Source organism: Pararge aegeria, chromosome 6 (genome assembly GCF_905163445.1).
Source record: "Pararge aegeria chromosome 6, ilParAegt1.1, whole genome shotgun sequence".
NCBI classification, from domain to species: domain Eukaryota; kingdom Metazoa; phylum Arthropoda; class Insecta; order Lepidoptera; family Nymphalidae; genus Pararge; species Pararge aegeria.
Genome location: NC_053185.1, coordinates 8,527,576 through 8,554,664, shown reverse-complemented (window position 1 = coordinate 8,554,664; position 27,089 = coordinate 8,527,576). Strand labels below are relative to the sequence as shown.

Below are 27,089 nucleotides of genomic sequence, written 5' to 3'. Positions count from 1 at the left end.
TTATATTCAGTCTCGAATATATTGAAAAGTGTATTCGCAACGGAAATTGGACAGCGAAAGGATGAAACGGAGGCAGAATTGAGCTTTAGAAATGCTATTATCGATTCAATGCATTTTTACGTCTATTCATTTATGGTCACACTAGTTTTTGACGGTTTCAGAGGCTAATATCAGTGCGGCATTTGCGTGAAAATAATATATGAAATAAATGCTAGTGTTTCTCTCCTAATTGTATGTATTTGTCCTAACTTTAAGTACTTACTAATATTATAGATCTAAAAGTGTGTTTGTTTGTTTGTTTGTCCTACCTTCACGCCCTTACTAAGCAACCAATCGACTTCATGTTTGGCATAGAGATGGTTAAAAGAACGAAGAGTAACGTAACCGCTTTTGGACCTGGTAAAATATATAATCCTGGATACGGATTATAATTTTATTTACATAGCAGCTATCATCATCAGCAAATATACTTTGAAACTACAAATAGTTTTAAAAAGTACATTTTCCGATGCGAGTTTGTTCGCCTATTCCATTTCCTTTACTTACTAGCATATTGCTGAGTAAGATACACCTTACAACATTTCCACTATATGTACATTATCGATTCTTCGTTTACTGCATCACTTACCTTAAATGTCTCATGAATACATAACCTACCTTATACAGGTTAGGTAAAGTATTCCTTATCTATGAAATGTGATAAATATCCCTATCCCTATCCCTATTCCTACTAATATTATGAATGTTATTGTAAGTTTGTTTGTTACGCTTTTACGCAAAAACTACTAAACCGATCAACATGAAACTTTGTACACATATTTCTGAAGGTATTACAATTAATATAGGATGCTTTTATCTCGAAGCTCAGTTCTTTTGGGAGAGGGGTAGAAGGTTTTTGACGATTTTAGACCATAACACCGTCAAATGATAACCGATTGAAATATGTAATTACTTTTGTACTTTAGAGGTTATAATGTCTGTTTTATTTTGCCCAAATTTCGTGTAGATCTGATGAATGTCATAGTAGATAGAGGACAGAACTCTTCAGCGGACAAAAGCAAACCCCTCATTTAAGGCTGAGCGATACTGAATACTACAATTTTTTTTAGAACTACAGCTAAATTGAATGCCACATCAAAAAACAAAATCAAACGCAGACGTAGTCGCGGGCAACAGCTAGTAGTCTATAATTTAGTACGTATTTCTTAGTAATCGTATGATTTACTCTGGATATAAGATCGTCAAAAGCTTTAAGATATCAAGTCCGTTACGCTCACATTTCAGTGGGCAGAATCCAGGGCGAAATCGGGCTGGGAATTTCAGTATTGTTTGATTTTGAATGTCTGAAAATAACGCCCCGGGGCCAGGTATTCTATGTCTATACATTTTTGGATTTAGATTGCCTCCGGCCTATTACCGCTTAGGGATGCCGGAAGGGCAAAAAGTTTCGTTTTTATATATCGATGTAAAAAAAAATAGAAGTATGAATTGCGTTACCAGTTGCGATCGATTGAATAACTAGGGTATATGATTTTTTTTAAAACATATCTGTAATTTTAGGAAATTCTATACAAAAATATAAATATGAGAACTAGATGCAGATCAAACAACTAGTGTAATATAAAAGTGGTCTTACCACGGCAGCTTTCTTGTCTGTGTCTCTATTAATATTTGAACAACACAGATAAGACGTGCATACGCTCGGACAAATAATTAGTTATGATTGCTTTCAAACGTGATTTGGATGTGGGCCATCAATCAGAGTAAACAGCCACTCTGTTATTGAAGTGATGGGGCTCCATTTGAATGGCATTTCCTTTTCGATACATATCAACTCGTCTCGACCATACCTACCCAGGGTCCATATACCATGATATGACCATTATTGTTATTAGGTACTCCGTTACTAAATAATGATTGTCTTTTGAATGATTGAGGCAGGCTTGGTTACTCGGGACTTGAGAGATGAAATTATGCCTTTAGCGTCGGAGTGCGCTATAACGTTGGGGGCTAATTTAGTGCAGTGTTTATTACACATATTAACTCGCGTGTCATGGCATATCATTTATGTAATCATTGTATACAAAATAAATAATTTAATATTTTTTGCCTGGTTCATAAAATGGTGCCAACAGCGTCTTAATAATTTGTAGTTTTAATAATTTGTTTGGCCGGGATTACTGGGTGTCATAATGCGTAGAGCACATAAATTGAGTAAAAAATAAAAAAGAATCTAACTTAATCACGAAGTTCACACGCATGTACTGTTCGTATAACAATGAAGCATTTGAATGAACTTTATAATTTTAGTAAATCGCTGTGAATAGAAACAAACAATGTTGGCGCGTAAAGGTCACTAGGTCGTGAACGCAGCCTTAGCGGTACAAATTTAATATTGATATAAGCTTTAACGTTATTTAAGTTTACCATACTAGTCAGCATGCCTCAAAAGGAGTGGAAAGATTTGACTATGGTACAATTACTATTATCGCACTTCACACTAATACTTATTATGTTTATATCATACCATAGTTATAACTTATATGTGTATATCATATTTTATCTATGTTAGATATGTACCTACTGGTCTATTAATTTAAGAAATACATCTGCTCCTCTTTTTGAATCGGATTTTGTACACAATTTAGATGGGTTTTTCAGAACCCTATTTTTTCTAAAATGAAAGTAACCCAAGGGAGCTCTTATAACATAAACTACCTACCAGTGACAGTCCGATCAAAATCTGTCGAGTCAACTTTGAGATTATCTGGAATAAACAGATAGGCGAACAGACGGACAGACTTTTTTGTTATAGGTTTTGAATATACTAATGTGCGGTGGCGTATAAATATGCGGCACCGCACATAAGTATATTTATTGTAAGTGTATATTTGAGTGTATAAATTTTGTAAAACGCAGTTGCATTTTTTAACAATACATTTATTTTAACAACATCCTTGGTATAGTGGTGAGCACTGTCTCATAAGTAGGAGTTCACAGGTTCGATCTCGGGCAATTTGGGAGTTTATAATTTCTGAGTTTTCTGTGTTGTTAGGTCTGGTAGAAGACTGGCCGTGCAGCCAAGCGGTTTTACGTTCCGGTAAAGCTAGAAACCGACTAGAAATATTAAGGTTTGCTATAAATGTAATACCCCCCAACAAGCTAGCCCGTTGCCATCTTAGATTGTATCATCAATTACCATCAGGTGAGATTACAGTGAACTTATAGTGGAATTAAAAAATTATAATTAAATTATTTTGACTTTAACACGAGTATTATTTCATGTATTCCTTTGTGAAGTGTAAACTGATAGTTAAGAAGCGCCCTATTTCTGAACAAAATCTCTGTTAGCCGAACAAATAACGGGAAGTAGCCGCCTAGTTCGGGTCAAGTTTTGCCGCTTCGTCAAGTCATTTGGCGATCGTCAAATAAATGCCCTTTCAATGAGTTCATTACACCAATTTCCCTGACTAATTTCGCTAACGACATCCCTGTATTCAGTGTTTAGTATTTTTTTTAAACAACCGCAGTCAAACACTGACCAGTAAGGCCACCTCATCAATAAAGTGGCATAACGTCAGAAGCTAATCTGACGCTTCGCCACCTTTATTAATAATGGAGTTAAAATTTTAGTCGTCTGTCCCTCAGTCTATTTATAGGTTTGTCACAGTAGATTATGATACAGCTGCATAGTTGAAATTAAGCACAGTGATGGAGCAATAATAATTGTTTTTATGCCCACCGTCCAGTTTTAATACTATAGAAAGAAAGAAAAAAGGATAAAAATTAAGTTGAAAGTTTAATTTTTATTCGGTCGGGTGTTTGGATTGACAAGACTTTAAATTCGATGTAGTTTTACGTTTCTGAAATGCATTAGAGATTTGGAATGCCATTTGGTGCTATTTAGTAGCATAAACAAAAGACGGAAGGGCTTCGGTTTTTTCACCGATTTTAATTCCCACCGAGAATCTAAAAGTCAAAAAGTGCACAGTAGGCGTACAGGATTAGAACGGTCGCAATCGAGGAGTCGTTTACGAGTATCGAAACGTTTTAACGTCATGGTAAAATGGAACCCATTTCATTTTTATTTAAAGCTAAATTTCGTCCACAGTTCTACAGCTTTGTAAAACTAATTAAAACCAGTAGGACGTAAAATGTGACTCGACGCTTTCAAGCGTGCAAATCTCTACAGGTTTCTCCTTAGGCTGCATTATCATTTAATTACTCACACACAACAGGGTGTCAAAGTCTTCAAATCTATGTATTAATAAAGACAAATAGACGAATCATTATTTAGAGCAGCGGTGTCCAAAGTAGGGATAGCCCTAATGATTGCCAACCTTCGTAAGGAGAAGGCACCCTAAAAAGAAGAAGAAATGTTTTTTCTATATACTAATCCTCTTTATTTACCCTAATTACTGCCTTGGTCAACCTACCCCATGTTTATGGCCAACCAATCCCGGATATGGGGTAGGTTGACCAAGCGTCAGAGGTTTAGAAAATCGACTAAATATGTACTATATTGGTGAATATATCGGTTATAAATAAGTGTTTTAGATACTTGAATAATTGTCCTATATGTATCAAATGTTGTTTTGGTTATATTAAGTTAGAGATAAATGAGCTTAAGTCCAAAGTTAGTCAACCATTCCCGGTCTCCCCTAATATGCTGACATGGTATATATGGTCATGTAATGCGGAGGGACGATAATGATGTTACCAGATGGATGTTAAATTTGTATGTGAAGGGACAAATTAATTTTCATAACTTTTAAAAATGAATAACCTGATCCATAAATCTACATTAACACTAGCGAAGCCGAAATCAACAGCGCTAGTATAGTTTTAAATAAAATTTGGGTTAAAGCAAATTACATTTGTTCCATTCAAATTACGTTTACCACGATATAATATAATAACTGGCAACAAAACGCGTCGCGTGACGTTCGGTTCGTGAAGTCGTTTCAGGTGTGTTTCCGGCATAAGCAAATGCATTAAAATTGACAAGTCATTTACGCGTGGCACTGATTGATAGCGTTCCACTTAAAGCAATTTTTTTGGCTGACCATTTTGTAACGCCGTTTATATTGACTATGATAAAACATCGTGAATTATTCATGTTCAATGACTCCAGCAGACCGACTCAACCCTCCACGTCTGTTGTCCTAATCTGAAATCTAATAAATCAGGCTCGCCGGCTCGACTCGTGCTTGACCCTGGACCGTGCCGGTAAGACCTAGCACGCACTGCGAAAAATAATCGCGCGATTACCGTTCGTCATTCTATAACACTCAATCATATAGAGAGAACCACGCACTTGTTAAAAAAATATAAATATGAGAGGGCCCAGGTATTCACTTATTCACTATAATACCCACAATATTCAGGATGGCACTTAGATCTTTCATTAATTATCAGTATTATTGAAGCTAAATACCTAGTTTCTTAGCAGTAATCATTTATTCTCATGACTATTATTCTTCCTTCCTATTAAAGTATTCATTTAATAAAAGACACCTTTAAAGCCCACCAACCTGCTTTAGAGCAGTGTTGTGGGTCTGTACTCTATAAACCTGACTTCCCAAGGAGTGAAATAAAACAACTAGACTGACTCTAATACTGTATATTAGGCTTCTCTATGATTCATATTACTTGTTACCTTCAAATGACTCTACTACCAGTTCGGATTGCTGTCTTCGGCAGAGAATACCACTGGCAAGAAACTCTACCGTTGCTCTTTTATTCAATCAATTAAAACAAGACTTATAAACACAATTACAACATTATCATATGTTATAACGCTAGGTCCTTTGATACAAGACATATAAGACAGGTCAAACATAACTACTAGGATCACTTATAACATCAGGACTTTTGAAACAAATTGTTTGTATAGAGCAACCTCTGCTACATACGCTTTCTGTATAAAATAATGCTAGGGCTCCATAAATTATACCTGAATAACCCAAAGGATATAAGAGATATACTTATCTGATGCCACATCAGGTACCAACATAGTACCAACAACTTATCTCAACTCCATCACCAATACATACGACTCTTGTTTCGTCACAACAATATTTCCTTAAGTATATCGTTTCCATTATAAATCATCTATTCCCAATTTGTAACGTTCTATCCACAATACTTTACTTAATCTCCTTTTCTCAATTAATTAATTAAAATCCGTGCTAACTTTTCTTTCCCGCCAATCGATCTTGTCAAACTCGCGTCTCCCGCCATAGATCCTATACTTTTATTTGACAGTCTACTAAAGTCCATTATTCTATTTTCAATACATTATCAATGAGTATACAAACTATGATTTGTTGATATATTTAATATAATCATCGGGTTTATCATAGATAAAGTGCTGTAATTCCCTATTTCCTAACACACTCGATATTTAAAATTTGCGCGGTAAAAGAATCTGGGGTTTGATACAAGAATCACGCAGATTTACTGTCCATTTTATACAGGCGTCTGTGCCAAACTCGATAAGTAACGCAACAAATTTTTTTCCTACGGAATGTATTAGTGAAATGCTGAAGGCGTAATTTACAGCGCGAGAACAAAAATCGCGCCGACTCTTAACGCAGTGCGGGCTAGTTCTTAGAGGTTTAACGAATGCGGCTCTAGATTGAGATTCAGGTGTTTTTTTACCTTACCGTCTTACAAGATACACTTTGCTGTTACAAAGGCTACACGGTCTTTTATGCCGCGCCGGTTGCGAGATCAAAGAGAAGAGTATAGCTGTACTTACAACGAAATTGGCTTTGATACCAAAAAGAATATTACAAGAGAAAACAATTTACCGATGTATTATGTTGAAAACTAGTTTTTTTAACTATTTATATTTTTTTAGTAACTGAATCTGACTATGTATTTAAAATATTAAGTTTATGACGAGAATTAGATAGGTATACGATTATCTGATTCGGTTGACCGTTGACCATCGACACCTAATTCCACTTAATGCCATGTTGGCAAAGACCCTCATTTCTATGTCCACCTGCTAAAGCACTGGAACATAGCAAAAACCTGCTAAAGCACTGGAATAGGAGAAGTTTATCCCCGTTTATTATTACAGAGCATATATTATTAATTAATTTTTTTTTGTTTTTTTTTTAAATAATTAAATAAATATACTACGAAAATACACATATCGCCACCTAGCCCCAAAGTAAGCGTAGCTTGTGTTATGGGTACTAAGATGACTGATGAATATTTTTATGAATAATATACATAAATACTTTAGAATATATATATAAACACCCAGACACCGGAAAACATTCATGCTCATCACACAAACATTTTCCAGTTGTGGGAATTGAACCCACGGCCTTGGACTCAGAGAGCAGGGTCGCTGCAAACTGCGCCAATTGGCCGTGGATTATTTGGATGTTACTTTCACTTGTCAATAGAGCCTTGAGAGTTGATAAAGCTGTGGGAGAAGATACATTTATATCCTTTCCCCGGGTAGATAATTGTATATTGCCCATGCTAGCCGTATCTAACTCCTTACCAAATTTTATCATATTTAAAAAAATATTCAAAAAAAAAAATTAATACTTTTGTGTATTAATTTTTTTTTTTACTACAGAATTAGGTTTACTTTATTGAGTTAATTTTATAAACATTTTCTAAATAATAAAACCACGATTTTTTTATAGTTATAATTCACGGACCAAGCATTATACTTAGGCTTTGGGCTATAGCTCACCTTATCCATCCCCATCCCACCCATCTTAACCATCGCCTATAAACAGAGCAACACTTCGCGGTACATGCAAAGAACACGTCCTGCAACGTGCCGCCCTGTGTCCATCGACATGAGGCGTAGGTGTTAAGTCTCATGCGCCTGTAATTACACCAGCAACCCGCCTTTCAAACTGGAACACAGCATTGCAACAATGATTTTTAGCGTCAGTTATAAGCTAGACGATAGTACTTCCTCGAACGAGCTCTGTCACAATAAGCTCTACTACCACTGAAAAAATTATAAAAAATGACTGTATTGTTACAGATCTTAGGCAACGTTGTGGTCTTCGTATGTGTGAACGTGGTGGGCGCACTCATGCACTCTTTAATGGAGAACGCTCAGCGGCGCGCCTTCCTAGACACGCGCAACTGCATCGCGGCGCGTCTAGACATGGAGGACGAGAACGAAAAACTGGTAAGCAATAACTAAATATCGGAGAGAGGTTCACCTGATGCCATAGCAACACATGACTGCTTCACTTTCTGCGTCCCTGGTACTCTTTTGTCCCCCACCTATAGATGAAGAATTTCTGCAATCGTAAAACTAGGATTTCGGGTCGTTTATAAAGATATTCCAGATAACCAGGTTCTTAAAAAGCCAGCAAACATTTATGGCTCTTTCGGTGGTGATGGTTATGGGCTTGCGTGATTAAAAACACCACCCGTTGGTTCATTTCCCGTTATCTACTATCTACTTTTTTTTTTTTTTTTTTTAGTATTTGCTGATATTAATAATCAAAAGTACATTATAAAATACTATAGGATAACTGAACATCTTAGGATACCTAACCGCTATATATAACGCTTCCCAAGACGTTATATATAAGATAACGTCTTGGGAAGACTAAAAAGGCACATGTAAAACGCTTGACCTTTAATGCTGAAGTTTGTTTTTGCACTGCAACAGGTTTAAAAACGTTTACTGGAATTTTTCTTAATAACACACATACACGTGTTTGATTCCCGACTTACACGCATCGTGCAGAAATTTGAACTGGCACCACTATGAAATTCTCATGCTGTGACGTATGTCTGCGTAGACTGCCCTACCCAGTTAATTTTGTACTAAATAGAACAACATTCCCGTGGGTGATATCAGTCTACGAAGTAGACAGCGATTTTCCATGAAAACATAATTATCGTCGCATCGAACATTTTTTAGTACTGCATAATATTCCAAAGATTTGTACGCATCATTGACGACTTCTTGCCATATTTGTAATAATAGCTTACCTTATTTTTGTACTCATTCACACTAGAGTGTGATGCCGTTTTCAACATTATCGGACGGTTAAATTAAAGTCTGGTTGGTAATCATAAAACAAATAAACTTCTGTTTATTCGTTCCCGGATCCGGGGGACATACAAAACGAACAAAACATCTCCCAGACCGTGATTTGCTCTCAGCAAATATTTGCCCCGTCACGAACGAATCCAACCAGGAGTAGAGGGTAAGCACGCTTATCATTATTGCTCCAGACTGTCGGACAAAGTTGGAATTTAGCTTCGATTTAGCTCAAGAGGCGGAAGAATTTAATGCTGTCGTCTACTAAATTATAGATATGAATAGCTCTCTAGTCTTATATTATGAAAAAGATGCTTTGGGAAATTAAAAATGAGTATTGAAAATAAAATAATTGCCGAAGTTATCGTTCTGCGATATCATACATCGTGTATTTTTTTTCATACGTAGTTAGTGCAAATATATAACATAATTTTGTTTACAACCTTTAATTATTAATTCACTTCATTGCGGCTTCTAGCCATTCAGGGCAGTTTGGACTTTATTTTCATTTTATTATAATTATCATAACTCTATATTGTTCCACTGATGTGCACAGCTCTCACCATCGCTATCGATTAGCTATTTAAAGCTAACCTAACCTAAGGTTCTACGTTGCTCTCATGAGGTTGGTGGGTTTTAACGTGTCTATCACATGATAGTGTTATTAACCGGGACCAAGGGCTCAACGTGCTTTCCGAGGCACGTGGGTGGAACAATATCGATTGCCAAATGAATTCCTAACATAATTTCTTGCCAGAAAATTAAGTACATACCAGATTTTGGCCTGAACCGGAAAATAATATAACAGCATAAGATATTATATTAAAGTATAGTACATAATCTGTAGTCGACTGTTTGATGTACACCTTGAACTATTTCAAATACAATTTGATACCATATAAAAGGAAAACCTCTGAAGAAAAAGAACGCAAAAACAATACAACACGTATTCCATTGTAATAGTTTACTGGAATTGCTCATAAATTGGGTTATTGTCAACAGGAACGATTACTGCTATCCGTGCTGCCTCAACACGTTGCTATGGAGATGAAGAACGACATAATATCGCCTGTGGAGGGACAATTTCATAAGATTTATATTCAAAAGCACGAGCAAGTCAGGTAAGTCACATCGATCAGCGAGACTGCAAGATTGCTGCAACTTTATCAGAGTATATCAAGTTGTAGTGTTTTTCTCTTCCATAAAATTTAATGTTTTATAAATTTTTTTAGACAGTTATTTGTAGAATACCTTGGCAAAAGATGTAATGATAAAACTAAAGATAAAACTCGATTGTGGGCGATTTTGAGTAATTCAATTTTTAATATAGGAATATCTACAACATTTAAAGGTTCTGTACTCATAAAACTGCAGTAACATATTGAATCAATGTAAAGCTGCGACACATGCGAGGGCGCACTGTCTGTCACATCTTCTCATTTCACTTCTTCATTAGGTACTAATCATTAATTTAAAATTCGAAATTTTGTCAGATTTCCGTAAACAACCTAAATTAAGTTTTTTTTTTTCTAAATTACTAATTCTAAGATAAGGCACATTCTTTACAGCCCATGACTCTAAACGGTTCATTTGCTAATCCTAAGATGGCGCATTGTTTAAGGCCTCTATAATTTTAGTAATATTTTTTTTTGTACGCCAAACATCATATAAATAGAGTTGATAGAGTCTTATGTAAATATCCCTAAGCTAGAGTTATCATAGATTTGTATGATGTTGAATTACTTTTGCTTGGCAATCTATCTTATCGGGACATTGCGGTTTTGGCCTGCATCCAAATTGACCTACAAATGATTCCCCTCGACTCAATAACCAGCCTTTATTGATTAAACTTTATAGCTGCGGCTAATCATAACGATTAAGAGAAAATTGATGTTAGCTCCAAACACTATGTTAAATTTTCACAGTTGCATTAGTCTTTGAATTAATGGAATTTGCTTATGATGCAACGGTGTATTCTTGATTTGCAAGTTCTCCCGGCTCCTAGCTTTAATAATTTATTTAGGAAACAACTTGGATCTGCATATCCTACTGCTTCAGATTATATTATATCAGATTTATTTCCACTGAATATTATGATTCTCTTGTGACTCTTGTGACATTCTATTATGACTCTTGATTTACCTGGGCTATAAAAAAACAGTAGGTAATTGCTCGGTATTGAATATTTGCTTGCTGCTCGGATACTTATTGTAAGGCAAATAAATTTAATTAAACTGTTTAAAAGCAAGTTATTCGACTGCTTATCTTTTCGATGTCTTCAGCAGATTTGTCGTCGTCTCAATTTTGTTCTCGAAAATACGTTTTAAGATTAAGGAGCGCAACGGAACTTTGTTTCAGTTTTGGTGTTGTTTTATGTTAAATTCTATCGTTCTTATAAAAAATTATCAAATCAGTTTTAAAGAGATCTGTGTCTTGAAGAGGTTTTTGAAAAAGTCCAAGCTGTTGCCATTTCAGGTTCTCTAATATTGGGATATGTCTCGCTTATTTAGGTATAAAACGGCACAAATATTGCCAATGCTAATCCCACCGTGAACTAATTTCGTTTTGTGTCTTATCCTACGTAATAAAACAAAAGCTCTGAGATTGACAAAAACTAAATAGCGAACTAAACGAAAGTAATTCGTCGGCTTTGACGGATCAATTTGTGTAAAACTTGGTGTCATCGTTACATATTGCTTTTTTGCGTGCGGTCATGACCCCTATGTATCGCTTACTTATTACAGTCGCTTTTTTCTCGTTCATAAATTCCGAGATTACTAAAAGATAAACAATTAAATACACCTTAAATAGTATCTTAGCTTACTAAATGAATAACAGTCAATGTTTAACAGGTGGCCCTAGAGATTTTTTTTAAGTAATACAACAGTCACTTTCTTACGTCTTATGACGATTTTTGACCGCCTACCGAGTGAAGTTTTAAATTGATTCTAATGTTATCTATTTTGACCATTTATTTAATATGTTATTACTTCTACTATCGTAGAAAGCTCACTTGTTTTGACCGAATTATATTTACGCTATACCTGTTACCTATTTCTCTGTAGTTTCTTAAACAATCTCTCGAACACAGTTTCAACTAAAATTTCATGAACTTTAGTTAGGTAGTGGTGTCACCTTTGCGTTCAACAATAGTTTGATGGTGAACAAAAAACATTTTTTTTATAATTATAATGAATGCTAAATTACAGGCGTAAAATAACAGGTGCAAGATGTGCAATATAGATCCAAAAATAAACATTTCGTGTAAAGAAGAGAATGTTTATAAATGAATAATGTATAAGTAATTATCTCGTAAAATGTTCATTTATATTACTCCGTAAGTATTTTCAAACACATCATGGTAATTAAATATTCACTTGGCGAACACTTGGCACCACTATTGTTGTATTTTGTTGAACAACTAATGATGTAATTTACACGTCAGTGTTTGCTACGCTTCGAGTCATTGACACATCTTGAACGACAACACATACCTACCTACCATATTTAAATGTTGGCGCTTGTCTAAAGTCCAACTCCATTATACAACTGCAGTTATTTACCTGTCTGCAGATAGCTTTGAGAATTGACAAGCTTTATCTTTGACTCACTAGTGGCTATTAGGAAATCACTTTGTTTTACGGATGCGCTTAATGTCCTTTAGCTTTACAAGCAGGGTTGACAGATCGATTCTTCCTGTTATCGGGATCAATAACCGATTTTTCGGGATTTTAGGGCGTTGGTCGGGAGAAATAAAAAAATAAGTTAATAATATTAATTACACATAATATATTAAGTAAACAAACATATTTTTTCATTGCACTGTAGATATTAAAAAAAAAACAGTAGGTATTTGTGACACATAAGATAAGAACCGAATGAGCATGTTTATTGGTTTTGTTCTTGCCATGAGTATTTGTAATTTTTTTTTGTGTGTTGTTTGCAAGTTTCGTTTGACGAAAATGTGAACTTAAAATTATCGAACTTGGTTTCGGGAGATTATTTGCTTTGTCGGGATTAGGGAGGACATACAAAAATTCGGGAGAATCCCGCCAATTCCTGACCGTCTGGCAACCCTATTTACAAGTGAGCTCTCGAGTGTTTGAATTGTTTTACTATATTTAATTTTAAACTGAATTATCAATAACACCTTCATTATCAACCCAAGAAGGGGTAGAAAGAAGAACTAGGGCTTAGGTGGCACGCTAGGCACCTGCGTATTGGCAGACTTCACAGGCCCTTGAGACCAGTATTGAGAACTCTCAGGCATGTAGGTTACCTCACGAGGTTTTCCAGTAGAATAGATTTTTCTGAGAGATCTCGTCTGGTGAAGTACTACCGCCATGTATAGCTTACCACGTTACACAAGTAAGCCCTTGACTGCAATCTCACCTGGTAGTAAGTGATGATGCAGACTAAGATGATAGCGGGCTAACCTGTTAGGGATTATGGTAGTTTTACCGGTTTAACCGATTAGGGGTATGCCCTAATCGGTTTCCACGCGTCATCGCACCGGAACACCAAATCGCTAAGCGGCATGTCTTTGTCGGTAGGATGTTAACTAGCCACCGCCAAAGCCAGACCAGACCAAAGAAAATTCAGAAATAAAAAATCTCAAATTGCCCCTGAAGGGAATCGAACCAAGGACCTCCTACTTCACAGCGTTCACCGCTTCAACTACTTGGTCCGTCAATTATTACTATTGAAAAATCAGTGTTGTAGTTGAGCAGTTGTTGAGTTGTGTTGTAACTTTCTGTTGTTAAATAACTTTACAACAAACAAAATGCATATTATTCGCTATAAAAAGAAATACATTAAGTATTCATGAAACTACAGCTGCACTTGAGTTGCGAGGGTAATTAGCTTATTTACAAATTGGCCATTTAATAATTCATTCGTAATGGAGACTGAACTTAATTTTATGTGCCTTTGTTTATTTCGAGCACATGTCATAATTTTGTTGTTCAGGAAAATGTATTATTTATCTTAATTTGGCGGCCGAGTGGCGCAGTGGGCAGCGACCCTGCTTTCTGAGTCCAAGGTCGAGGGTTCGATTCCCAAAACTGGAAAATTTTTGTGTGATGAACATGAATGTTATGCAGTGTCTGGGTGTTTATCTGTATATTATAAGTTTTTTTTTTTTTAAACTACGACAATACACATCGCCATCTAGCCCCAAAGTAAGCGTAGCTTATGTTAGGGGTACTAAGATGACTGATGAATATTATTATGAATAATATACATAAATACGGCCTTGGACTCAGAAAGCAGGGTCGCTGCAAACTGAGCCAATCGGCCGTCGAATTTATGTGTATTATATTCATAACAAAATATTCATCAGCTATCTCAGTACCCATAACACAAGCTAGGCTTACTTTGGGGCTAGATGGCGATGTGTGTATTGTCGTAGTATATTTATTTATTTTATATTTATTTAATTGCATTGAAAATGTAATTGCGAAAAATACGATATTTTAATAATCACTATAATAATAGTAGGGTTCGTAGTGAGTTATGCGGGGTGGTGTCGGCAGATCAGAATAAAGTTGTCACCACCCCTCTTCCTCCCGCGGGTATCGTAAGAGGCGTCTAAGCGAATATAACGAAGAACGGGCTGCAGCGTCCTCCGTGCTACTAGCGTGGTGATTAGCGAAACCTCCCATTACGAGAGACCTTTAGTCCAGCATTGGACTGTTAGTGAGTTCCCTTTTTGCGGCACTTTGCATTTGGCCGGTGAAAAATGGAAAGGAACTGTATCTCTAAGCCCCACTACAAGGATAAATAAACCTTATGACTTCTATGGTGTTAGAAATCAGAAGCTATAGAAGGTCAGCGAATATTATTTTTGCCCTTGCAGCTCAAAAGCTAGTGTTCAAGAACTGGCCGAGAGCAGCCGCTTTTAGTAAAACAGCCATGAATCTATATGAATTAGAGATGAGTTTAGTTAAAGATGAGCTTATCGTATCGGCTCTTCACGTTGGTCAACATTGTGGAGAATGTTGTGGCAAATATATTATCCAAAAGTTCGTGATGGCGTCCAGTGTGCGAAAGTAATCTATAAAATTATATTAAGTAGTTAGCTATAAAATTTATTGTAACAACATTAATCATTGAATGCACTTTTGAATGTAAAGTTAATTATCAGCCCGCTGATTGGCTTTCGATGCGTCGTTACTGTATGATAGTGCTTTACTCTATGATTGACGACTTTAATTGCATGCGGTTCCAGCGCCATTTTTAATTTAACGACCGCAGATTAATAAATAGTTACACTGACATACAATTTACACATTCATTAGTAGCATTTAAATGTAATTAAATGGTTGTATTAAATATTTGGAGTGATCAAAAAACCTGCAGTGATTAATTAAATTTATAGGTAACTGGCTGCGTCTTGAGTTCTTCGTCCGCATTTGTTACGGTTTTTTACAAATCCCGTGGGAATCGTTTGTTTTCCTGGGAAAAAAAGTTGCCTATGTTACTCTCCGACCTCTCTCTCTAATAAACTCTTTGCTAAAAATCAAGTTTATTGGTCGTTTCGTTAACGCGTGAAGGAAGGACAAACAAACACACACTCGCGCATTTATGATATTATTAAGGATTGTAAGCACTTTGTAAAACAACTAGAAACCGTTTTTATCACACATTTATTTTCAAGTTTTTGAGTGAGTAGGATTGCAATTATATCTAAGTAATAATAGTTAAAACTCAACCGCACACTCAAAATATTGCTTTTCCCGAAGCCGGGGCGTTATTGGTTGAGGAGTTCTTCCGGCACTTCACCATCAGCTCCTTTATTGTGACGAACATAAATTGCTTACCCATTTTATACCATAATCGAAGCTGAACTAGTATAATACTTATTATTGTATAGTTTTGGTGGCCATCCTTGGACATCATCAGTTTGACGTGACTAAATGGTATTTCTCGAAAGAAAATACTAAAGTTGCATTGAAAAATACTCAAATCGCTATAGGTGCTCCTAAAATATTTGAAGAGTTCCCTCGATTTTGTCCAGGATTCCCAACCAATAGATTTTTACCAAATCATAATGACCACCTGTGACAATCCAAACAAAAAAAGGATCATCAAAATCCAACTCCTTTTTTCAAGTCTGTTGAAAACATATTCAACATTTAGAATGATAACATTAAGGACTGTTTACAAAGTAAAGCATAATGATAACAACGATCTCTGAATCAAGGCAACGAGGCGAATCACCGGCATTAAATTGATCGCATGAATCCTCCAGTACATTTAGATTCAGGCAACTTACTCGTTACTTTGTCTTGGGCTAATATTAACTCTTTAAACAGTCATCAAACGAAAGCACTCTAACATCTGCGGCTGCCGTGTTGAATTGCTGTGTACAACGTTATTCGTAGCTTAATAACGAATCTTTGAAACTTAAACAAACGTCACTTTCGGAGTGATTTCTTTTTTTGTGGTCCCTTAAGAGTTCACTCTAAAAAAAAATTGGTTATTCCTAACAAGATAGTGATTGTTGTGATCAAGCATCTTGATTCCATACGAGCCTAACAAGAACATAGATACATCAAATAAGATGATAATGATTGTTTATCATAATTCAATGGACGGGGCAACTGTATTGCTCCTATTATTGTTACTTAACTAAGGCATATTCTTAACTGATTCAATTTACGTACTTGTTTAAGCTAAATAATTAAAAATGATCTAATCATACAAAGAAGTAAATAATAATAGAAACAACGTATTTATTTGTTAGAATCAATGAACATACCTACATTGTTAGCTTAATCCATAATGAACTTGCTGCTATAACTAATCAGCTTTTGTTGTTATGTTTATTATCATAATTGTTATAATTTATATAACGTCAACTAAGAGAAAATCTCTCTTAGTTGGCTTTCTTTTTTGAGTGTTTGACCACTATCTATGTGAAATAGATAGTGGTCAAACCAAACGGTACCTCGCAAGAATAATCCATCCATATTGTGAGATTCTGTGGAGTAAGAGTTAATAGCGTTTGTAAATGTTTATTTCGTTTGGCTGCAATTTCATCTGATGAGAAATAAAGACGCTAACACGCATAAACTAGGACAGGAACCTACTTCCGTTTTTCCCTGGCATAGATAGTACAGACCGTTTTTTATCTCAACGTACGAACGTAAAATCGCCAGTGGGGTTGCACAATGGTAAATAGTCGCATTCGAAGCCGCAATACTTAAAAATTATCGTCATCAGTATATAGCAGTCCACTGCTGGATTAAACGCCTAATGGGAGGGTTTTACCATCACCCTACCATCATTACCACGGGTTGGTGATCGCAGTATAGAGAGTAGCAGATGACGCTCCTGTCAGTCTCCGCTATACGAGTATTTGTTTGGCGTCTTGTACGACACCTGCGGGTACGGGGGTGGTGATATCACACGGTACATCTTTACATATTATTAAAAAAAAGCCCCTCGCCGTGTCTGTCTGTCTGGGCGCGAAAAACCGAAAAACTACGCAACGGATACCGCGAAATTGATTTATGATACACAATAATAATTTACTACATGTTTAAAGTACTCAATATTATCTACACAAAAGTCAGCGAGATCATGCTATTAATCTTTATCGAAATAAATAGTTTTATTATTTATTAAGATTAATGATGTACCTGCAAACAACTCCTTTTTAAATTATTCAAATCTATGGTTTAGAATATATTATCTATTTATAAAATAGATAATTTCTCCAAGTGTAGGTAAAAACACTAATAAAAATTATAAACCATAATGGTTTAGAAGTTATGATATGATAGAAATGCTAAAAGCAAGAAAAATGCCGCAGGCCGCACGGCCGCGTTTGATATATTTAGAAATAAAACTGGACCCGGGAGGTTTTAGGTTTTTTTTTAAGATATTAAAACCTATAATAAACGATACGTTACGAGCACTTCGTCTGCATCAAATCGGTCTGCTAGTAATTCATAAAAAAATCTGCAGCAGATGTCACGAACGTCAATATGTATTCGTTCGGTGCTGCAGTGGTAGACAGTTCAAGTGTCCCTTTGTTCGACTTCATTACGGTTCGAACTTTTCTACCAGTTCAGCTCTTTGTTCACCCGATACCGTTCCACGTTGATTGAGTCTAATTAAACAAAGCAAGTAGCACTGGAGCTATTGATTTAAAGCCAAAGTCACAATATCCTCGATATCGGCTTTTCGAGGTAGTAGAGCTTTTTGTGACAGAGCTCGTCCGGGGTACTGTGCTAATACCTCGCTTATATCTGGCGTCTGACCATCTGCTTGGTCCATCAATTATTAACTTTAAAAAAAAGATCTATGTGTTTTATAAGTGTAATAATAAACACGCTTCTTGATTTAGTAGCGATATTCACTGTCTCGTTGTTAAGTTCTATTCATGGGCCGTCCTAAACTTGTCAGGGGTTTTCTCCCATGAAATTCCGAGTACCAGTTACTAGGCTTCACGGCTAGGATGGGCAGGAGACATTTTTCTCTCCAGAGAAAGGATAAAATTTTATCTTAACCCACAGCTTTATCGACTCTCCGAGCATTATGCGCATCAACTCTGCACTTGTGCTCAAGTGGCAATTATATCCAAATAATATACGTGAAGCGGTGATAGATAGGACATCGACTTCACTTTGGGGGGGCCGAGTACGAATCCCAGCACGCACCTCTAACTTTTCAAAGTGCGATATCTTAGCAATTTAAATAGCACATGCTTCAACGGTGAAGGAAAACATCGTGAGGAAACCTGCATGCCTGAGAGTTCTCCATAGCGTTGATTAAGGTTTTTGGAGTCCACCAATCCGTACAGAGCCAGCGTGGTGGACTACGGCCTAAACCCCTTTAAATTGTGGAAGGGGGGAAAATGATTAATATGCGTATAATAATAAACGGGGGTAAATTTCCTGTTGCCGTGCTCTGGCAGGTGATATATAGTATATTTATCCCTTTTCAGGGATTTAATTTTTGTCTCCTGCTTTTACCTACTAGACGTGCAGGAGCTTGCTTTTGTTAGTAAGTTAAGCTGTCCAGATTATCATTATCATCACTAATATAATAATGCCCACATACTTGCATTGGACTATCGTGGTGGGTTCATGCTCTAAAATACTCTCTCTCCTGCGAGACAGTAGGCTTGTGGTCTACAACGGGATGATGAATCAAGGCTTGGCTGAGGATGGATGATGATGATGACGAAGATAATTGCCTTATATTCACTCAGTCCTGTCCCCTCGCTACTCCCCTATTAGAATGTATTGTTGAAAATTACTTTCCTAAATACAATACGATGTATGCAATATTAAGGTTCCAATAGGTTATTATGCATTTAATTATAATTGAATATTTTTGATAACAATATGCTTAGTGTTCTTAGTGTTACCTCGGTGGTCTACTGGTTAGCATGTTCAGCTACGGATCATGTGGTCCTGGTTTCTAATACCGAGTCGGGCTATAATATTGTTAGGTATTGTTATTTCTGTTAAAGAAGTTAATGCCAGCCCTGAGTTAGGAAATTAGCGGTATCAACTACCGTGCTTCGACGAGCACATTAAGCAGTTAACTAACACTAACTTGTGATAATAATCGTTAAAGCCCACAAACCTGCATTGAAGCAGTGTGGTGCTTTGCTCTAAAACAGCAGATCCTATAGGAGACGACGGCGGTATCTAGCAGTGCTCCGTTAATAAGCTGCGAAGGATGATTCTTAGTGTACAAAGTTATTGCTCTTCCTACATATTTATGTTTTCAACTCATATTAGTTTGTAAAAGTAATGTATTCAATCTTCAAGCATCTTTCGTTCGTTAGTTGTTTTAAATCCCACTTTAAACTCCTGCAATGCATTTAATGGATGCTATTGTTCATGGAAGCAAGCGTGTTTATTATTACACGTAGGAACAATAGCGTTTGGTCTAGTTATATTTGGGGCTTTTAACCTTGAGCACTCTGACTTGTGATTTATAGCTGACAAACTAGCCTGTCAACACCCACTGCGTGCGACGTCTCAAGATATAACGAGGGTTAAAGCCATATAATATCTTATGACATCTTGGGCACTTACTATATTATATTCAATGTGAATTATACAATATATTAATGTAGAAGGATAAGGACCATCACTTATTTGGTCTTCCTCACCTGCTAATAAAGGAGCAAAAGAAGACCGAATAAGAGATGGATATGGGGGAAACAATACGGCCAATTCTGTTGTTCGAACAGTGTAAAGTCATTACAATTACTTAGGGCTAGCCTTTTTTTTCTTTTGGTTACTTCGTATTACTAATACTTTTTATGGACGGTGTTCTAGTGCCCCCTTTCAGCCAGATAGGGAACATAATATTATCATTTATCGCGACTAGGAACATTTCGATAGATGTTTTTTTAATATTTTATTTCCGTTCTTGTTCAATAAATACGTCTAATATTAATTGTATGCGTCAGTTCTCCGGCTAACAATATTACCGATATCGCAAGTAGGTGTAATAAGCTGCCTTACATTGTTTTGATATTGGTTTTAGAGCGAGGCAATACACTAACCCAATTAAAAACAGAAACCGGCTAATACAATATCATTATGACTACAATGTATTTCTGTTTATTTGTATTAACGCAAATGCGCTGTGAGAAATACCACGTTACCTAAATTGTTATTTTTGCTGAGAATCTATTCTCATTGTTCGAATATCCTTAATCCAGAAATGCTGTCCCATTATCTTCACAGGGGACGGGGCTCTCCTCTCACAATGAGAAGGGATTAATAATGTTCGTATACCTAACGGGGTAACGTACTTAGTATAACTGTACTATACTAAGTACGTTACCCCGGATAAGTTTGCTGTGGGCTCCTCCAAAACCATCATAGCTTTAGTTTTAAGTTAACGAATGTAGTTTTCACTATCACCTAAAATTAATGGTAACGTATTATATGTATGAACGCTTCATAAGGGCCTGTGATAGGTCTACATGAATAAAACATTTTTTAATTTGAATATGAATTTACTAAAAGTCCTTTCAGCTTTTGCTGAGGTGAATGCTGTTATCAATTCGGCCCATGTTGCTTTAGCGATTATTCCATAGATTCGTCAAATCGGTAACCGAATTTAACATATGTTTATATTTTTTATTCAACGATAATTAGCCCTGGACTGCCATCTCACCTGATAATAAGTGATGATGCAGTCCAAGATGGTAACGGCTTAACTTTTTAAGGGTTTGGTAGTTATATTAAACCCATAGCCCGTTCCTAGTCGGTTTCCAAGCGACATTGTATCGGAACGCTAGATCCGCCGGGGGGTCGTCATTTGATAGTGGAAGACTGGTTCGTCGGCATATTTAACAACAAATCACAAGGTCCTTGGTTCGATTCTCGGATCCCTGTGAGATTGAGCCCTTTGTACGACGTTTTAGTCCAGTTTTAGTCCAGTGAATGCCCTATATTGATAACAAGAGTGGTGTGATTACTGATACTGGTACCTGCGTTACAATTTTTAGTTTTATCTATATTTATGTACATAAGCTGCATCATAATCTTGCTAATTTATGATTTATACTACAAACAAACTACGATCTGCTAATATGTTTACACCTAGATGTGATGACAGAAAATATGACCAGGCAAAGTGCCATGTTTTATTAGACATCATCTCCGCAACAAATGGATGTCCACACTCCACAGCTGTATATAGGTAGCGATTTCCACACCCCACGGTGTTGTGCCACTTATTTCTAGTGGATCCTAGCGACCCGTTTATTTTGTTATTTTACTATTCCAGTACCTCGGTACCTCATTGCTTATTACTAGAGATATGTACTTATCCCGCCTATTGTCATTTTAGCTTCACAACACGTTAAGCTTTATGTATATACCAGATATAGATAGATAAATAGATAAGTCTTTATTGCACAATTTAAATGTGAAAACAAGAAATAAAAATACAAAAAATATAAATATATAAGATGCGCAAAGGCGGTCTTATCGCTTTAAGCGATCTCCTCAAGACAACCCTTAATGGTAGAGAATTACGTTAACAGATATACCTATCTATCATAGATCATCTATTTTTTGGAGCTGAGCTGCTAGGTTCCACGAACATTCATAACAGGCTCCTACATGCTAAGCAGTACCAGCCAGTCTTTCCATTTGCAAACCTTATCTGCCCGTCTTTTTACCTGCCTGCTAATCACAATGAGATTTATGCGATCAAATGTCGGTATAAATACGATTATCAGGCTTAGGCGACCAATCAAATGGCTTTATAACCACTCTTTTAAGGCTCAGTTAACCAATCAAATGGCGTTATTTCATCTATGTAGTTATTTACCAGCTGACTTAAAATCTAGAGACCGTTAATGGACAACAGCGTTATGGATGCGACAAAGCCAGCATTGCCATTATCAACCTTAATTCCAAGGGTTGTAACAAATAGCATATTAACAATATTTTAAAAATTGACAAGGTTGTATATGGCATAGCTTTAAGGGAAGTGCAACTCTATACATACTCGTATATAACAAACAGCAATGAAATAAGGTTTATGAAACGAGTCGGCCGATGCATGATTCCTTCATACTTCAAAGGAAATACTCATACAGTGCAAAGTGCAACATCTAAGTATCCAGGAACAAGAGAAACAATAACTCTGAGGCCGGTCTAATTATTATTCAATGAGAAAGTAAATTGATATGTGTAACATTGTTTATGTGCTTGAATTGACGATTGTTTATTTATAAAAATTCTACATTAGACTATAGTGTTAAAAAAAAGTTGGCAATGCTGGATATTCGGATATTAAATTTGAAATATATGTGTACAAAACGATTGGAGTAGAATTTTCCCGTATCCGCATGTCATTTATTTGGCTTACTACCAAACTTACTAACCTAGAGGGACTATCGAAATTGCCCACTGTGTTTTCTGTACATACATCATCTTGAAAACGGTGTATTTAGCATATATTTCACTTTCTTATGATATCTACAGCACACAAAGAAACAGTAGAGGTATGGATGTTGGTATATAAATGGCATTCATGACGTCATACTGTAACGGCACAAACTAGACGTACAAGTTGGCGAAGCCCCCAGTTGCAACAAATCGATATGTCATACGCGGCATTGAATCGTAGCAATAAAACTATTGCAAATACTACTCTGACGTTAGGTAGATCGCGTGAACATTTCTATTTATTAGTTATCGTGTGGTCGAAATTCAACCATAATTAATTTAAATTATGAGTTGGAACATTATTGGTTGCTACTCAGTAGATTCTGGCACGGGCAGGTGAGGTCGTCGGTAGGGGAGGCTGACTGGTACTAGTCTCCCCCTTTCACCCCCAATTGGGACGGTAATAGTCTGTAAATGATGATGATGCATTAAATCATTAATATCTCTCTCTTACGTATTTGAAGGTAAATAATACGACCACTCAACAACAGCTCCAACCTCTGGGAAATTAGTTTATATAACATTTAGGTCCATACACATTTACTCGGCACTGTAATATTTGCAATGAAAATTCAATACGCCGTTGAGGGATTTGCTTTTATTTTCGTATTCGAAATGTGCAAACTTTAAAAAGAAAAACATTTTGAAAATACGTGGAATGAACTAGAGTAAATCTTTTTTTTTTATTGTCATTTTCTAACCATTTTTTTAAATAATGTTATGATCTAGCCTAGGTTCATCAAATGCTTGTTTTACCTACTAATTTTAATTTTATTTTAAATATTTCTAATTATATCCTAAAATAACAGAGCTGAATAATTTATTGTTTTGAACGCGCTAATCCCTCGAAAAACAACGAAAACGCGTTGTTATATAGCTTCATTTCAATTAAATCATTCTGAAATCAACCCAAAACAGGAAACGAGTCTTCTCTTGGAATGAGATATTAATACATCATTAATAGCGAATCTTTGAGAACATTACGGAGAACAGTCAGGCATGCTAGTAAATGTTGAATTGTAAAAGATGAATGTTAGAAAAGAGCAACTGCTAAGTTTCTTGCCGGCTTCATCTCGGTAAAGTCTGCCTTCCAAACATGCGGTACAAACAGACTTGGCGTTTCAAAAGAGCTTATACAGTAATCCTATTTGAAAGAAATGAATTTTTAACTACATATGTAAAGTATAAATAAGGCGGAGATAGAACTTGTTCCCCCCGAAAGTGAATTCGAAGTCTTACCCACTGGCCATTAGGCTGTCATTTTATAAAACACCACGATATAAAATACAGAGTTAAAAAAATTATTCTGGCACTACTACTTTAACTTTTTACCGTCGTCTACTCATTAAAACTGCCTTTATGTTTCTGTAAATATGAAGTTCACGCCAGCGCAGCGTGAACAACTCTAGAACTTTTTGGTCGAGGCCAAGTTCTATTGTTTTACTTTTGCGTAATAAATACGGTAAATATCCCAAAAATATTCCGTGTTCATTAGTTGGAATCTTAACTGGGTAAGTTGAAAAAAGCTAGCCATAATACAATTTGTCAAATAAAACAATATTTTTTTCCAAAAGTAATTCTAAATTAACTTTGCTTCGAGTTTAGAGCTTGAACTAAACAAAATCGATTTCAGAACGTTGTAAATTAATAATGAGAGCTCGGTGCACTTGGCCACTTCTAGGTTTTATCTGTTTAGTTGTCTTAATTAAAAATGACAAAAATATCCAATTATTGGTACATGCTCGTAAGTACAAGCGATCATAGCCTAGTGGTTAAGCAAACATCGTGAGGAAGCTCCCAGCCTTCCTTAGGATTTTTCCATAATGTTCTCAAATACATGTGGAGTCCACTAATCCATCCGCACTGGGCCTGCGTGGTGGACTACGGCTTAAACTCTTCTCAGTGTGGGAGGAGACCCGTTCCCTATAGTGGGCTGGTAACGGTTTGATATGATGATTACTCGTAAGTAATTAGTACATTTTTATTTCACACAAAAAATGTAATAAATAACCGTAAAACCTAACTGCACGTTTTGGTAATCAACGACGTTCTCTGGGAATGCGGTCCGAGCATTAGAGACAGGTAAATTTGTAATTTTTCTGTCGACAATATTTTATTTAATGAGTAATGTTCACTCAGAAATATTGTCAAGAATATTATATATTTTGTCGCTGTGAAGAATTTAATTTAGCATCGTACCGTTCCGGTACAATGGTGCGTGAAAACTAGCCACTACCGATAACTTTCACCAGACCAGAACAGAGAAAAATATTATTAAAAAAATTTCCCCTGCCCTGCTGTCTTTTAGTTACTGTTTGGTAATACGTAAGTTTGTAGCTCGTAGGTGAAATTGACCTTGTATGAGTGCTATAATTAGGTGCATTTAGAATTCTACCGATATTTTGGTACAAGCTGTTAAGAACTTTAAAAAAAGAAACCGGAGAATTTTCAACTCCATCGAAAGAAAGCACTTCAAGTAGGTTTACTTTACAGGCACTTTTGAAACGACAAGTATGTCTGTTTGAGTGAAAGCAGATTCTACCGAAAAGAGCCAGCTAAAAACTCTGTACTTGCTATTTTCCAACATGAACATTTACAATCATTTTTCTATCCTGCGGGAGATGTTTGCGGAGCTGGCTGCTACCGAGCTACCTTGTCATTAAGACGTTTATCAATTGTATGGTAACCTCGCTGTAATAAATGTTTAAATTTATGCATTGGTAGGTCCAGAATTACCTTAGAAATGTTGTAAAAGCATATATTCAACCTCACAAAGGTATAATGGAGCAGTAGTAGGCTTTTAGTTTTGAACTCTTTCTTGTTAAACTTGTACGTAAGTGTTTTGCAACCGTAAAACTGCAATAAAGATCCGACACGTTCAAATTTATATTTTTTTTATTCCTCTCCTTGATTCAAATAGACTGCATGACTGTTAAGAGACAATTTGAGGTCATCATATTTTAATATAAAGGTCGAACACAAATTCGCATATTTACTTTCGAGGCACGTCTTCACGGCAGTGGTTGCACAACCGTCAACCTACATAATAGTTCAGGAGCTCGTTACAAAAAATGTTATGCACAATTACAGATAAAAGTGCAAAAAAAAATTAGGTTCAAGTTACAAGGATGACTTTTGTTTTTTAATGTATAAACATTGTAAAACTTACATATACTTAAACTTAATACATAAAACACATAATATAGTTTTACTGTTAATATGTTTTTTTTATGTAGTACCTACGATTAGCTAATTCTATGAGTAAGGGCCGGTGGAGTACGAACTTGACCGGTTTTTTTAGAACTAAACATTTTTTTCAAAATAAGCTCTCTACACACGTTTCAGTCATGTACCTAGTAAGGTTAAAATAAGTTCCAAAATTATATCTACCATTGTCTCGTCCTATTACTGTGAGTTAAGACGACAAAATTTGTAGATGTTAGCCCAACACATAATATTAGCATTTCACAAGGTCTATTAAAGCAAACTAAATGTAATATTCGTTGTATTACTTGATGATTGCTTTTTTATTACAACAAGTTAGCACTGGTCTGCAATCTCATCAAATGGTATGTGATGACGAAGTGAAAGATGCTAGCAGGCTAACCTGGTAAGGCTATGCATTTATATTAAACCCATACCTCTAAGCGGCATCGTACTTGAACGCTAAATCGCTTGGCGGCACTTTGTTGGTAGAGTGGTAACTAGTCACGGCCGAAGCCTCTCAGCAGATTAGACCAGAGACAATTCAAATATTACAAATTCTAAAATAGCTCCCATCGCGGTTGAATCCAGGACTTCCCACATATTTTAAGACCACGGCGCTCACAACTGCGCTTAAGGTCGTAGTTGCTTTTTTATCAATAAGATGATGCACTCTTAGTGTATAAAAATAAAGCGCGGGTAATGACGTCACAGCAGCAGTACGGCACGGGGCGGCAGGAAGTCTATTACCGAGCTTGATCCTTTTAGGCTAAACGGATATTCAGCTGATGGGATTGTCTGGCTACCTCCCTGCTTAATGTCTGAACGCATCAGTTACTTTTATGGCATACAATGAAATTTTGTACAGTAGGTCCTTTTGTAGCGTTAAAATTGGT

The 27,089-nt window shown here is 36.1% G+C and overlaps 1 protein-coding gene across 2 annotated transcripts in view; it reads left to right on the top strand.

Moving 5' to 3' along the window:
• The window catches only part of LOC120624811 (Ca(2+)/calmodulin-responsive adenylate cyclase-like), a 138,392-nt gene that overhangs the window by 55,886 nt on the left and 55,417 nt on the right, over positions 1–27,089 (top strand). For both annotated transcript variants that reach the window (XM_039891565.1, XM_039891564.1), the window contains exons 4-5: positions 8,027–8,176; positions 10,049–10,167. In XM_039891565.1, coding sequence (XP_039747499.1) covers positions 8,027–8,176; positions 10,049–10,167 — 269 coding nt within the window. The remainder of the gene's footprint in view (positions 1–8,026; positions 8,177–10,048; positions 10,168–27,089) is intronic.